General features: G+C 38.1%; 1 protein-coding gene across 1 annotated transcript; it reads right to left on the reverse strand.

The window, feature by feature from the left end:
* Positions 1–5: 5 nt before the first annotated feature.
* On the reverse strand, positions 6–9,564 carry impg2a (interphotoreceptor matrix proteoglycan 2a; the record flags this gene model as incomplete). The annotated part of the gene is made up of 15 exons (XM_079820705.1): positions 6–1,335; positions 1,527–1,603; positions 1,688–1,767; positions 1,933–2,134; positions 3,398–3,586; positions 3,743–3,953; positions 4,044–4,263; positions 4,778–6,735; positions 6,871–7,033; positions 7,513–7,592; positions 7,677–7,867; positions 8,185–8,205; positions 8,893–8,951; positions 9,112–9,276; positions 9,457–9,564. The coding sequence occupies 14 exons, from the start codon at positions 9,562–9,564 to the stop codon at positions 1,567–1,569; spliced, it is 3,684 nt and encodes a 1,227-aa protein (XP_079676831.1). The 3' UTR covers positions 6–1,335; positions 1,527–1,566.
* Positions 9,565–16,565: the final 7,001 nt, after the last annotated feature.

The raw sequence follows: 16,565 nt of genomic DNA on the forward strand, positions 1-16,565 counted from the left end.
AAACTGCCATTAACCATACACTGTGTAAACAATGACTTAAATGATTTTAATTCAAACAAAAATTCTTAAAGGCATCATTCACACAAATATGACAATTCTGTTAAATCATTTACTCACATGAGTAATGATGTATTTAAAAGATGACAGTATTTTCATTGTTATGTGAACTACCTGTACTGACACAACTTTAGATACAGTCAATAATGTACGAAAAAAAAAAACAATACATGTAAATGTCAATTATTGCAACAGCCATTGTTGCAAAGAGTTGGTGACAGACCACTCACACAAAAATGTATGGGAGATATGCTTAGATATGAGATATGATTGTCAAAAGGGTCAATCACCCGATAGAGACATTGCTTTTTTTCATGATTTGAGCTTAAGCAGCAAGATTTATGATACCACTGCTATATTTTATTGCTGATTTTAAATATGTTTCTGAAACAAATGCGTTTAAAGATTTAGGTCTTTCTTCATTCAAGTATATAGGAACTGTACTTACATGACTATTACACAAGGTACATAGAAAACAGCTGCCAGAGGATGTTTGCAAGATGGCTGCCAAGTGAAGTGACTTGCTTTAAAGGGATTTTGGCTTAAAGGAGAAACTCCGTTAAGGGCAGTTAACACAATGATACTATACATTATTGTTACATAATATATAACATAATATATACATAACTATAACCCCTGTTAATACATACATTCTTCATTCAACACTTTAAAAAGACACAAATCTACTTTTCAAATAACAATTGAGTTTGCAGAATTCAGTGCTTTCATAAATGGGCACATTATCAGAGGCCACTTTTTATTGCTTTGTAAGTTTTTAATTAATAAAAAAAAAAATATTCAAATAAAATTTACATTAAAATTAGATGTTTTGTTTTGAAATTTCAGTGAAACTATAAAAGGTACCAAAGAACAAAACATAAATGTAATGTACTAAAAGTAATAGAACATTAATGGTCTGTGATTCAAATAACTTTCAAGAATAATGCATCAGGGATCTTTTTCTCTGAACACCAAAGATTGTTTGGCTGAGAGACGGACCTCAGCTATAAGAATAGAAGGCACTAACAAAACATTTCAACCAATGGCATAGATATTGTCTGTGACTGTGATCTTTTTATAATACAGAAAAAAGTGAAATTGTCTTTAACAGTAGGTAAAATATAGTAATAAAAGGAACAAAATAGCTTTTTTTCTTTCTTAAACCTTATTTTAAGAAAGATCTATAGTTTGTGAAGTCTCAAAGACAAAAAAGAGAGGCTGAAGAGAAATTGCTCAGGAATCACTGAGAGGTCATTTCCCAAAAGACAAGGCAAGTTTCTAGAAGAGGAACACATCAAGCAAATCAATACAAACACTTTTTTAGAATAAAACAAATAACCACAAGTTCCACTTATGTTTACACTGGATGCAACATTGGAAAAACAAAATACTGTTTAAGTATAACATACCATTCTCATAACATCCTTTAACATCATTGAACATCATAACATCTCATTCATCATCCTTACCTTCAACATCATGCACCCAGCAGGATATTGGACATATATCCTATGTGGAGGAACTTTCTCTTCGATTATCCATTGTTCTAATTAAATAAAAAATAAATTAACATGAGAGGGGAAAATTTGCACATCTGTGCTATGAACAAGACATCTTAAAAAATACTTACATTTGATGCTGCCGCAAAAGATCTGCAAACTGACGATCTCTAGTGTACAGTTCAAGGATACGTATGCGATCTTGAATCTCCTATGGAATGGACAGGAAGAGACAATCCCAGAAACAAGAAACAACATGCATCACACACTTGCTCGCACAGTTAAAAAAAAAAAAAAAACACGTGCTCACCTAAATGCGTATACAAAGTAATTGTTGTCAATATATTACTCTATTTTTGTGCACACAAACCCATACCTCCTTGGTGAGCTCGCTGTTCTCGTAAATATGCTGTATCTCTTCACTGCTGAAGTCAGTGGATGCTTCAGCGCTGGCACTGCTGTGTACTGGGGGCTCTGGGTACCGCTGGTAGTAATGGCTGTAGCCTGTCGTTAAGTCGCTCTCAAACATGGGGTTATACTTAGTGGCTCGGTCTAAAAACGGTGGACTGTCCTCTCCCCTTCATACAAACATGTAAGCACACACCACACACACACAAAAATTGAAACAGCATTTGTTACATCCACAGGGGTAAGAAGTCATGACCTAAAGAGGGTCAAGGGATCAAAGATCAGCCTTGGTGATGAATTGATGTAAATCTCATAATGGCATTACAGGAGATGTAAGCTTTTTCCAAGGTACTGCACATGCAGTAATTACAGCGATTCAAGTGAGAGAGAAAAAAAGAACATTTAAGTGCCCCAGTTATGCTATTTTAAAGGTTCCTAATTTTGGAGGTCTCTTAGAATAAATTTACATGCAACAAAGATAAAAAAACACTTCCATTTTCTCATAATATACCTTGCACATCACCTCATTTCTCAAAGAGTCTGAAAACGGTTTGTTCAAAGATTCAGTCTCTCTAAAGCCCTCCTTTCTGTGAGCCTACTCTGCTGTAATTGTTCAAATGGCCCAGTTTTTTGTGATTGCCCATTACCATATCTGAATTTCATCACTTGTATACAGAGTGATGTGAACAATAAAGATGGCGTTGTTTTTTTTATTATCAATTCCAGCGTGAGTCCTCATCCTTTGGAAGTGCATGCAAAGTGGATTTTTGCAGCGCTGAAAACAGTGTCTTCTCGACATGTCGACAACACGAATCAAACTCTTCCAGGCCTCAGCTACAACTACTGTGTTTGAAGGTGGGTCAAAGTAGACAATGGTCGCGGGCAGCCAATAAAGACCATAGGCTGGCATTATGTAAATCTGATTCATAGGAATAAAAGGAATTATTGGGAAGTTCAGAATCAATTCTTTCTTTTAAGAGATAACTTTATTTGTCGTCCACTTTGATCTTTAAAATTCGCAGACCTTTAACATTCACAAACAGCTATATTACACACTGTATGAAAGGTAACTCGAAAAAGCATAATAGGGGCACTTTAAATGTATTAATAACAGACTCGTTCATAATTTCAATAAATAACTGATTTCAAAATTTGTTTTTCATTAAACAATTAGTAAGTTTGCATTCGTTTTTTTACACAGCACCTTTCTAGAAGCTCAAGGCTACTTTACTCAAGGTAAAACTCTTTGTCAAGGGTTCATGTCAGGTGATCGGCTCTGAAGGCTCAGACTTCTGAGGTAAAGCTTTCATGTACTGAAGTCCACTTACATAAGACAAAGTCCATATTAGAAAGAGTATTATAAAGAGCAGTGAAAGTGAGTTGGGATGAAGCTGTGATTTACCAGATTGACTGCGATAGAGAATGTGTCTTACCGTACTGGGTCCTCCGTCTCATCCTTGTCATACTGGTCTCTCAGAGTTCTTGCTAAGAAGAAGATTACTCCTGATGCCACCAGCAGGAACCCAGCAACAGATGCTATGGCAATGCCAACTACGAGTGGCTCAGAAACATATTCTTCACAATGTTCCCCTCTGTACCACCAGTTTTCCCCCACACGGCATCTTAAGAGCAGACACACACATAAACACCTTAAGAAAATGGCATCCAAATAGCTACGTACTTTAAGATAGTCCTCGCTGTACAGTATATGATCTGTATTTAGGCTTTCTTAAATGAGCACAAATTTCTTGAGCCTTATATAATAGAAATAATCATACCTGCAGATGGCTCCTTGGCCTGGAATGACATCACATTTCCCATCATTCAGGCAGAAGTCATGCTGAAGGTCACAGATGCTCTGGCAGGGTAGTCCGTCCACACTGAAGTAACCAGCATTACACACACATTCAGCCTCACCTGACCAGCGGTTCACTGTACATTCTGCAAACTCATTACATGCCTGAAACTTGCACGGGTCTGCATGTTCCCCTAAAAACAACACACACATGGACTGTGATGAGGTACCTGAACACATAATATACAGGCTGTATTGTGAGAGGTTTTCTTAATTTGTCTTACCTGATTCGACATCCAACGAATATTTGTCAATGGCGAGGTTCATGGTCTGGTAAACTGTGTTGCAGAAGTCCTCAAGAATGAGGTAAACAGCAGAATTGACTTCACGAGGAACGGGCTTCCCAAACTTCATACGGCTATTCACCACAATACTTCCATTTCTGAAGTTCAAGATCTCCAGATTCTCAAAGTGACTGAGGTTTGACTGCAGATATGGCACCAACTGAGGGACATACAATCCCAAAAATGAGTTCATAAACTCACAAACGTAAAAAGTATAACTAATACACCAACAGGTCTTTTCAACTCCAGTCCTGGAGGGCCAGTGTCCTGCAGACTTTAGTACCTATCCCAATCTAACCCACCTATCTGTAATTTACATGCCATTCTAGACATCTTGATAAGCTTGTTTGGGTGTTTGGTTAGGGTTAAAGCAAAACTCAGCAGGAAACTGGCCCTGCAGGACTAGTGTTGAAGAGCCCTGCAAAGTTTAGCTCCAAAGCACATGCCTGGAAGTTTCTAGAGATCTTGAAGACCTTGATTAAACAAAGTTCAGGTGTGTTTTTGTAATTGTGTCTGGAGCTAAACTCTCCTTGAACGTGGACAAGGAGCAATATTGGATACTTGATTAAGTGTTAATTTGACAGGGAATATGGGTGAAGAGGAAGAAGAAGTGATAGTAGGAAAGGGGAAGAAAAAAGAATAGGTGCAAATATACTTTGGAGGAAATACACTACCAGTTCAAGGAACTGTTGCTCCAAGGCTTTGTACTCTGCAGAGCTCTTATTGAACAGATCCTCAGAGAACATCATGTTGGTTACACGAAGACTGAAAAACACTATTAAAGACCGCCCAGGGTTAGTTGGCAAGGCAATGCCGGAAACTTCATCGCCTTGAATGACACTAGGGACACCACTACCCTCTTCCTCTCTGTAATTGATCACATCCAGAGATGTAGTAATGACTTCTGAATTTAAGGTATGCCCTAACTCCAGCTCTTCTGGGGTCTTCACGGTCATGAGGGAGAAAGGTGGTTCTACCTCAGGTGAAAGTGGTGTTGAGTAAACTGGGTTTGTGGGTTCAATGGTGACCAATAGGATCTCATCCTCTGTTAGAACTTCCTCTGAAAGCTGTATAGCTGAAACATCCGTTAGTACAAAATCTTTGTTCTCCTTTGGCATTGTGGTACTGTCAACATATTCTTCCTGTTCTTCAGCCTCCTCTGATTTCTCCTTCGTGATCACAGCAACTTCAGTTTCCTCATCCTTTTGTGTTTCTGTAGGAACACGTTCTTCCTTGTTGTCTTCCTCTTGCCTCTCTTCTTCTGCAGGTAATATGACGTCTTCCTCAGGTTCTGGGGTAGATTGTGCCTCAGCCACCTTGACTGGTGGCATTGCAGGCGCTTTGTCTTCCTCTTGCCTCTCTTCCTCTGCAGGTAATATGAGGTCTTCCTCAGGTTCTGGGGTAGATTGTGCCACAACCACATCGACTGGTGGCATTGCAGGTGCATTGTCTTCCTCTGCAGGTAATATGAGGTCTTCATCAGGTTCTGGGGTAGATTGTGCCACAACCACATCGACTGGTGGCATTGCAGGTGCATTGTCTTCCTCTGCAGGTAATATGAGGTCTTCCTCAGGTTCTGGGGTAGATTGTGCCACAACCACATCGACTGGTGGCATTGCAGGTGCATTGTCTTCCTCTGCAGGTAATATGAGGTCTTCCTCAGGTTCTGGGGTAGATTGTGCCACAACCACATCGACTGGTGGCATTGCAGGTGCATTGTCTTCCTCTGCAGGTAATATGAGGTCTTCATCAGGTTCTGGGGTAGATTGTGCCACAACCACATCGACTGGTGGCATTGCAGGTGCATTGTCTTCCTCTGCAGGTAATATGAGGTCTTCCTCAGGTTCTGGGGTAGATTGTGCCACAACCACATCGACTGGTGGCATTGCAGGTGCATTGTCTTCCTCTGCAGGTAATATGAGGTCTTCCTCAGGTTCTGGGGTAGATTGTGCCACAACCACATCGACTGGTGGCATTGCAGGTGCATTGTCTTCCTCTGCAGGTAATATGAGGTCTTCCTCAGGTTCTGGGGTAGATTGTGCCTCAGCCACCTTGACTGGTGGCATTGTAGACGCCTTTTCTTCCTCTTGCCTTTCTTCTTCTGCAAGTAATGTTAAGTCTTCCTCGGGTTCTGGGGTAGATTGTGCCTCAGCCACCTTGACTGGTGGCATTGCAGGCGCATCACTACCACGTTGTAGGGTTTCAACTTCTCCGGCTTTAACAGTAATCAATTCTGTGGTTTCCTCTTCAATCACTGTTGTAATTGTGGATAATTCATAGTCCTCTTTCTCTGGCATGTCTACATTAATCAAAAACTCTTCATCAACTTCTGTATCTCCAACTGGCTCTTGATCTTCAGTAGGAAGGACAGTTACCCAATTTTCTTCTATTACACCAGATCCAGAGGCAGGATCAGGGTAATCCATTGTGATTTCACTGTCTTCCTTGGCATCTATAATGGGACCAACAGCTTCATCTTCCACAGTAGGAGTCTGGCTAGGAGAAAACAGTAACTCCAAGTCCTTGTCTTGAAGGTCTGAAAGGAGGAATGAACAAGCATCTTGACAAAAGTCTTTCACCACCATATTGGTTAAATTAGGGATGTCAATCCTGCTCCTGAAGGGCCGCTGTCCTGCAGAATTTAGAACATTTCAAGACAGGCAGTGTCAGGCAGGGTTAAGCTAAACCCTGCAGGACACTGACCCTCCAAGTGCAGAATTGTACACCCCTGTTGTAAATCATTGTACATGTAAATGTTGGTTCTTACCCTCTGAGAAACTACCGATGGGATGGTCTATAGGGGGTGGTGTGTTTTCATCTAAATTTATGACATCCTGCTCTCTCAAAACTTCCTTTTCTGACATTGTAGAATCCAAAAGGTCACTAATGGTAAACGCCTCCATTTCCGCTTCTCCAGGTAAAATATCATCCTAGACAATAAACAAAATAAAACAGCTGGCTCTCAGACTTTGTGAAAGTTATTGGTGGTGTTTGCGAAGTCATTAATATGACTGTTCCTGCTATTCCACACTTTGGAGAGTTAGGGTTTTGTTGAAAACTTTGGCAGGTAACTCACACCACACTGTTTGTTCTATGTGACAAGAATAATACCTCAAATTGTGTGCCTTGTTAAATAGAAGTAAAATAAAGTCTAGAGTGATAGACTTACATTAAAGGATATTTTATCTAATGACCAGATTATCACATTATACTTGGGTGTGTGCTCTTTTGACTTGGGCTAGAAAACAACAACCCAGAACACCTATTTTAAGTAACCACCTAACAATACCATAGAAACCACCTAGATGGCCTAGCCTAGCAATATCTTGTAAACAACCCTAGAAATGTGCTGGTTATATTTTAAGAATGTGCAAATATCTAGTTGGTATACTGCAAACTTCACTGTTACCTTGACAGATATCTTAATCACCTTGTGGTCAGAGTCTGGTGACTCCTCGGCAGGATGGGTTTCCTCTGAAGATGTTTCCACTGACAACAAGAAAATATTACACCATTACAGACTGCTGAGATGTACCGTAGAGAGCTAGTAGCTACAAGCAGGTAGAGCAGTACCATGCAGAGCCTCAGTGATGTCAGGGTGGAGGTCAATAATGGTGTACAGGACTGTGGGCCCCTCTGAGTAACTAAAGGTGCCCTCTACCCTGTTTGATTGAAGATTAATGAAGTCCAGCGTCTCACTACTGACCACTTCACTGTTGGTATGGAGGGACACAACATATTCCACCAGTACAGCCTTATGGCCACTGCAGAGAGAAAACAACAACTGCACTTAGCCTATGGGACTGAACATGATCATGACATAAGCTGAAAGATTGGAAAAATGTGCAATAGTCTCACATCATCAGTTGTAATGTTTAAGTCTTGTGGTTATATTTAAAAAAACATTGGGTATTTTAATGTTTATATATACGAACAATGACTTGCCTATTAGACTTCCATTGTAATTGCACAACTATAAACATGATTCTTGCTTGTTTATAATAACTCAAGAAAAGACTGCAACAAATACATTCTCTCACTCACTAAAATGCATTCATGCAAACAATCAAGTGTAATTTACCTTGAGGGATCCACATGTGGCCTACAGAAAAGATAAAGTTCATAATTTTAGTACAATAGTCTTACCAATATAGCAGGTGATAGGCTAATGGTGCATTACATTAACTATAGACATGTTCCAGGGCTGCGTTTAAGTCCACTTTTTTTATGCCCTTCTCTCGCTAACTTCCCTCTGTCTCGTTCACTCAGATGTACGTCACTGCTTAAGTTGCACAAGTGCCCACTATTGCTGGAACCCTTAAAATGAGTTTATAAATAGAACTCCCTTAGGCCTTGATCACTTGTCTGTAAATTAAGTGTGACACTGTGAGTTGCTGTTGGGTCAGGGGTCTGTGACTGTCCCAAGCGTGCTGTACAAGTCCTGAAAAGTGAAGCCAAATTATTCTGATCGCCCCCTGGTAGCTGGCTGCAGTGTAGGACATAAACCCCCGCCCTCTACATTTAATCGAACGCAAGCTACTAAACTAAAAATCCTACTAAACTAAAAATGTTGACCTGCATAGTATACCGTAACTACTGTATTTGTGGCGTGTGGATGTTATATAGTGTATCTATTGTTTATCATTTAAAATCTATTACAGTTTTTCTGTTAAAAAAAAACTTTTGCTTGTGAAGTGTGTTTGATCGGTCTTAAAATGCCTTCCTATTTTCTAAGTCAACTAACTGTCAAATACTTTTTACTTTTTAAATGAAACATTCACTAACACACCTGATGTTCAATACTGATACGCTCTTGAATTCTGTCAGTTTCTCCAAAGCAGCGGAAATCTGTAAGAATGACATAAATAGGAAATAAAAAAAAATCCAAAACGAAAACAATATAGTAATGTAAGTTGTAGCAGAGCAAATATCCAGTAACGTTAGTGTTAAAATTAAAAGCAAGTAAGTTTGTGTGTGTGTGTGCGTGTGTGTGTGTGTGTTGTTGTACCTTCTCTGTGATCTGCTGAGTGAGTCTGCCATGCTCACTGCTGGTGGAGTTGAACAGCTCTTCACTCCATGGTTCTCCAGTCAGTAACATAGCCAGCTCCACCCTCTGTTCAACCAGAGGACGTGTAGGCAAAGCAGCTGCCTCCTGCTTAATCTCATTAGTGATCTTCCACAGACAATACACACACAAACTTTGTTTAGCAGGTGTTCAATATTTAAATTTGTTCATATGTATATTTTTCACATGCATCAATTATTACTCATTAGTGCATCAGATTAGAACTAGACCTCACTCTTACATTTTGAGTATATCTTCACCAATGATCACAGTATGAACAGTATCTACCTCAGTATCCAGCTCCAATGTCACAACAACAGGTGGTGCTTCTGCAGTCACTTCCTTCACACTCTCAGAGATGACCTCATCTGGAACCGCTGTGGTCACCAATACCATGGTTTCTGCTGGAAGCCCATCACCTACCAAGTTTTGAAAACAATTTTTGTCTCTTGGTGTCCAGGCACATGTTATAAGATCTCTTTAGGGTTTATTTTTAGCCATTTCTAATTACAACATCTGAATCTGAATTACAAACAAAGTTTGCCTCAAACTAGCCCTGTACACACTCAGAGAAAACAGGTAAGCATTAACTGAAATTCAAACCAAATGCTAAAAGGCAAGCATCTTATCCAGTTTATTTTAAAGCCATTCGAATTTTTTATATTCTGTCCCAAAAAAAATGTACATGAACAATGAACTTACTCGTTGCTACAGCAGCTAGTTGCTGAACTTCTAGAAATTTCTGTTGATTGTTTGGAGGCAAATTACTCTTTATACAAGACTAAAACCAGGAGGGTCAGTACCAAAAATATTGCCCAGAACATGCCAAAATTATAGTATTTCAACCCAAGATATTGTTGTCCTTAAATAATTTTTATTTTGTTTAAATTATGGCTCGATACAAAAACATTGATTGGTCTTAAAGTATAATTTTCCTTTTGATTTTCAAAATCAATGTCAAATATGATCCAGACATGTTCTTAACAGGTCTTAACAGGTAAGGGTTATAAGGGTTATCTGTATCAGTAACACAGAATGATAACAGACAGACCTGGTGGAACATTGTCTTGCTCTTGTGAAGAATCATCTTTTCTGTTAAAAAAAAAAAAAAGAAAGGAAAAAGACAGTTAGAAATGACACACAAACCTTCAAATGTAAGAGTTAAGCCGTCAACCACACACACAAGATCTCTAATGCACAGTCTATTTAATAATACATTTAAAAAAACAGGTATAAAGGGTGTAATACCTGCATACTGAGTATGTAGGTGTCTTACTGAGAAAAAAAAAACAGGAAGACAAAAGGTGAGGAGAAAAACAGACTCAGTAAGACAGAACTCATCTAATACAATTAATAAATACAGGGGGTAAAAATATGGGTTGAGGGTGAAAACAAAGATTTAAAAAATGTTTTATTGCACCTTTTCAGACTCGTCTGTGCAAGTCTCTGCAATGGACCATAAAGATTCAAAAGACAGAAGTAAGACATTCTGATATGCACATGCACCACTGACCCATAATAGTCTATTCATATCAAAGTATCAACTAACATAATTAGTACAAAGTTAATGATACATGTCTTATGCTACATACTCTGTAGACAAGTGCTAAGTGTTCCTCTAATTGGCTAAAGTAAGTGCCAATCTCCCGTATGGAGACTTTCTCTGTCTGGCATTGGCTCATCCAGCTCTGGTACTCTTCTTGACGGGGGAGGCGCTCCAAGAAGATTTTGAAGGCCTCCCACACAACTTCCTGACACACTGTAAAACGACAACAACAACAACAACAACAGTATTGTATTAGTGCAACAAAACACAATCAGAACAGTTGGAAATACAATAAGACTGCTGTTTGTGTAACATTGAGTAATATTTCTTGTCTGGGTAGTTTACTGGAAATGTCTCAAAATATATAACTCTTATGCATTTATTACGATACAAGCTTTGGTATAATGTAGTGATTTCACACAATTGACCACTTAAGTGAGGATTGGACACTCACATGTTTGGGTCTACAGCCAGGAGGCTGGTACCTACCACAACAAACATACGGCTCATGACGCTAACATTTAGCCTAACACTTCACATAATCCTTTAGTCAGCTGTTATATCAAATGACTTATGTATAGTCATGGAATTACCATGTTTTTGACATAAACATTAATACAACTGTGATTGTCCATAAAGAGAAAATGGTAATTAATCAGTACTACACTACTATATATCAAAGTACCACGGCTTTACAATCTTATACCTTCACAGTGATGCACGTATTTAGCCCAAATAGCCTGCTAAGATTTTTTCTTAAAGCTACACTGTGTAACTTTTTTAGTCTATTCTTAGCTAAAAACACTTAGTACTTTCAAAAATATATGTGCTCATTAATGTATATTTACTTCTTTCAAGTAATAAAGTATTCTCGTAAGTTTATAATATGCCATTGAAAATACATAAGGTAATGGGATCTAACGGTGGTCGCCATGTTGCCCCTCCATCTTGAAAGTACATTAGCCAAAGAGGGACATACCCGTAAATTCAAGCTTCGCCTTTCGCGTTTTAACCGGTTTTAACACTGTGCGCGTCAACTTGTTCAGACTTGTCTGGTGCATGTGCAGAGTTTTCATCTCAGCAGCTCCAGTAACAGAGTTATACGGCGTTTTCCTGGCTTGTTTATTCCTCAAAAGTCTGTTTTTCCTTGTGTGGTATTTCTGTGCGTTAATAACTCCATAAGTAATAATAGTTATTGTCATTGTGGATGTGTTTCAGAGTGTGTCATCGCGTAATTCAGTTGATGTCACCTCAGAAGTATTTTTGTGTCAACATACAATAGCGTAATGCTCACCTATTTGAATAATCATTCAGTTATTAACAATGTTTATTCGTTTATAGAAAATATTTGCTTATAATGTATGTTGATGGAAATATGTATCAGGTCTGATCGGCATATTAACACTTGTTATACAGAGCTAAACCTGCGCACACACTTTTGTAACCGGACACCGCTTGTTAGCAGCGGCAGCTCCGCTCCTTTTAATGCAGCTGCATTTAGCGCCTATATATGGTACAATAAGCTCTGGTTTACGGTTACATTATACAAATGTAACTTATACGTATAGTTATACAGTTCTTAACTGTGTATATTCTGTCATGTCATTATCATGTATATTTACCATCCTAATTTGTTCTCTCACAGAAACCACATTTATGTACATATCCATGCAAACCTGTTTATGCCTTGCAATTGGATGACTGAATAAACATTACTATCATCAAAGTTCACTCTGGATTAGCTGCAGTTACTATTCTAGCCGAATAATTAGGCCAGTTGAGTTCCAACCATCCCACTGCGCACAGAATATCCCACAGGCACCGTGTCGAATGTGGACGAGGTCAAACTGGAAGCCATATTAATCTTGGACTAAATCGACCACCGTAGGAGTTAAAACGAAATCGGAATTGAACAGAACAGTAACTAAAATTCACTGGATGGTCATATACCAGTTCACCACTAGATGGGGGAAAATATCACACAGTGTAGCTTTAATTACATTTTTTAAGGTCAAAAACATTGCAATTGGATTTCTGCGTCACAGTTGTTTGACGGTAACACGATACTATTCCGTCATCAATGAATAACTACAAATGAGTAATGCAATATTAACATTTACTATCCAAAACCGTATATACCTCAAAAGCTTACAATGACTTCAGTCATCATCACTAGGGAGTTATCATGCTTTTCACTTTAAAATACGGTTCCAAATAATTAGTAATTCCTTCTGAAGGATTTGGTAATACTTGAGTCATTAATGGTTTAACATTCTTTACTTTTATGCATTATTCACGTTAATTATGAACCTGTATGTAGTAGTTCTCTGGGAGGTATGAAAAAATTGCAGTTGTTGAGTAGATACTAGAGAACTTCCTCATTCAAATGAGTGCCATTACTGGACTTACTAACTCGTTAATCTCGAGTTTCTTGTTAGTTAATAGTTACTAGTGTTAATATTGCATTACTCATCCTGTGTGGTTCTTCATTAATGATGGAACAGTATTCTAAAGTGTTACCGTTTTGACATTTGGGTATACTTTTTGACAGACAGCAATGACAAGATGATATTGTGGTTCAATCCCAAGCTCTACTTTGCAATTAGTGTCTCAATGGTGTGTTTAGACAAGATTGCTGACACCCTCATTCTCAGCCATGGATATAAAAGCTCTGACCTTATTGGCCCCAATCCAATGTGTTAACTGATTTTAACCTCACCATACTGCCGTCTAATTTGTTTAGGGAGAAATCACACGTGAACTGTGAAAGATTGCATTGAGGTCTCTCAACACTAACCTGAGACCTCTGAGTGGATTTAACTGCCAAACGCTAAAGATATCCCATTGTTACATACTTAGCTGTCAGCTATACAAAACTGCTTGCACTAGTTGATGAATTAAATGGTAATCTTTGTGTGGTCTTGATCTTGTGTTCTTAACATAAATATGGCTTTGATTTGAGTCTTCTTACCTGGGTCAAGTCTTGGTCTCAGACAATAAATTGGACTTTTTACAGTGTGCTAAAGGTGATAATTAGCGTAACCACAGGCTTAACCACAGGTCTGCACTCTGCATGTTTCAAAATCTGCAAGAATTTGCATTAACCAGACTTTTTAATATATTTGACTGTCTACCACCTGCTTGCTCTTACCTATGAAAATCCTTTTTTACCCATCTCCTTGAACTATTTATTTATTGGCCAGTTTATAGAGAGCCTTTTCTCATTCCTTTTCTCATCTCATTCCAAGCCAATACTTTATTAGTTACGAGTCCAGATTCACTTCTAGGCTTTGAGTACATGGGTCATTCCTGTTATGCATTATCTTTTGAGTTCTGTGAATAAACATACTGTGTTGTAATTTAAAGAAAGTATTTCGGTTACACTTTATTTTAAGGTGACGTAGGTACATTGTACTTACTCAAATAATTACTGAGTATTACTAATTAACTACATGTACTTACTACAGAGTTACGGTTAGGGTTAGTTACTTGTAATTATACATAATATACTATTAGTAAGAACATGTAGTAGCGTGTAACTACGTAACTTTAAATTAAAGTGTTACCAGTATTTCTATAAAAGGGCATACCAGAATCTTGAAAATGTGATCTGGTCAAGCTCAGGCACTAAAAATGTATTAATTATAGCTTAAAACAGAGATATCATGACATAAATCAACTATTTTCATGTTTGTGCTGTTGTTTTCCTACCAAAATGATGTCAATTCCTGTAGGATATTGTCATTAAGGACCAACAGGATGGGGGAAAAAATCCATTCAAACCAGAGTAGTAAAATAATTTAAAATTCACCCTAAGTTCACTTAATTGTATTCGTGTAATAATTTTATATGATTTATCTTTGCAAATAATCTCACTACAAATAAAGTTTTAGAGGATTTTTTTATCATATCAGGATGTTACGAAATGGGGAACAGCCGATACAAATGTTACTTTCAGGTCTTTAACACTGAACTGTATAATAAATTAATTTAACTTATTCAATATATAAGCAAAGCTAACAGTATTAATAGTAATAGTACAGCAATAGAGCCTTACCTCTGAGCTGGTAATAATTGAGGTGGTTAGTGATGGCTTGCTGGACCGTTTCTTGATGGCAAAGGCGTACTCCACTGGACAGAAAAGCATTACGCTTATTTCTTTGCAAGTGTTCTTGGTCTCCAGGCTTTTCCACAAACATTCGAAACAATCTTTGTGAGCGCTTATCTGTGTTCATTTGTGTGGGAATCTGTTCAGCTTCCTCTGCAACATAAATATACACAAACGTATTACAACCATCATCCTCTAATCACACTCCAAGCTAAAACATACATACATACATATACACACACAGATACATACCTGCAGTAATATCCAGCTGGCCTATTGCAAAAATGCAGCCTAAACACAAGGTGCAGGTCCATATGAACTTCCACATAGTGATTTCCTGTAGCTTGAAAATTAAGCTGCTGTGCAATAGTTGCTGCTTCACTTCGGATGATGCGACCAAAGCTTCCAACACCTGTGCATACCTGTTACACAGTATCCACTGATAGTTATGACAGTATATTATTTTTGTTATAAAGTGCTATCTAGGTTGTCAAAGATAAGCACATGCAGGTGTATAACTGTGGCGATCCTGTGGCAGGTAGGCAGATGGAAAGGGATTTCTTTTTTTCCCTTCTTCTAATCTTGTTTAGTAATCCTGTAGAGAAGCTGGAGGAACTGGAGTTAACCAAGGGTGCTAAGCAAAAATACATGTGCAGGGAAAACAAGGAAAAGGTGATTTGCCAGATATCCATAAGGCAAATCTGAACCCAACAGAATCCGAAAAGTTCAGAATAGTCTACATAATCCCTTCTCATCTGAACACTTGACCATCTATAAGGTTAAGGCCAGGTAGTAATGGTATGACCCCTAAAGTCTACAACACCTGTAAATGGACTGGAATCAAGAAGCTTGAGTCACATTATTAACACTGAGAGCTGGTGTGATGAAACAAAGTCAAAAGAACAAATGCAACATAGCAATAAAGTAAAAGGCAGTAAACTACATGACCAAAAGTATTCAGCGTTATACAATTGTAATTGTGAACATGTTCCAACTAAGGTTGTGAGGAAACAGAATTAGCAACAGATCTTTTCTTCCGTATGCCATACATCTGAGTGAAACACAAAAGAAAAAACAATGCAGGTCGGGAACTTGGTTATATCCATCAGTTGTTGATTGGATAAATTTCAAATTGTGCGTTTGCAGTTGATTGTGAGATAGGAGCGGGGTTTAAGCGGACTAAATGATTGGTGAAGTCTGGCACACATCACCAGAGAAGTCTTTGTCGTTTCACTGGAAGATGGAGTTATGACATTTTGATTAAACATTACGAGGTAAAAATTAAATAGAAAGTGAAACATACATGGATTAATCATTCAAAATAAGTTTAATAACATGCATTTAGAAAATAGATGTGGGAGAATTTTCTACAAAAATTAACATGACTCAAGCTGCTCCCTAGTTAGACATTTCCATGGCTTTACCATTGTATTTCCAGTATACAGGTCTCAGAGACCTTCACTAGACAAAACCAAAAGCATAATGAGAATGTTATACAACTATGTTAGTGAAAAATATCTGCTACATTTGAATGTGCAACCTTGTAATACTGTCCTAGTGTTTAGCAGTTCAAGGACCTTGCTAGTATCCAAATTTGTATTTACGAAACGGATTCATGGCATAGAGAACAAGGGCATGGAATTAGACCTGCCACCACACACCCTCTCACCAAAAGACTAGACTGGCAAGGCTGTGATAGAGAGCGGTGTTATTTCTCAGATATATTGTGAAATAATTCATTCT

Source organism: Gobio gobio (assembly GCF_949357685.1).
Source record: "Gobio gobio genome assembly, chromosome: 7".
Lineage (NCBI taxonomy): Eukaryota > Metazoa > Chordata > Actinopteri > Cypriniformes > Gobionidae > Gobio > Gobio gobio.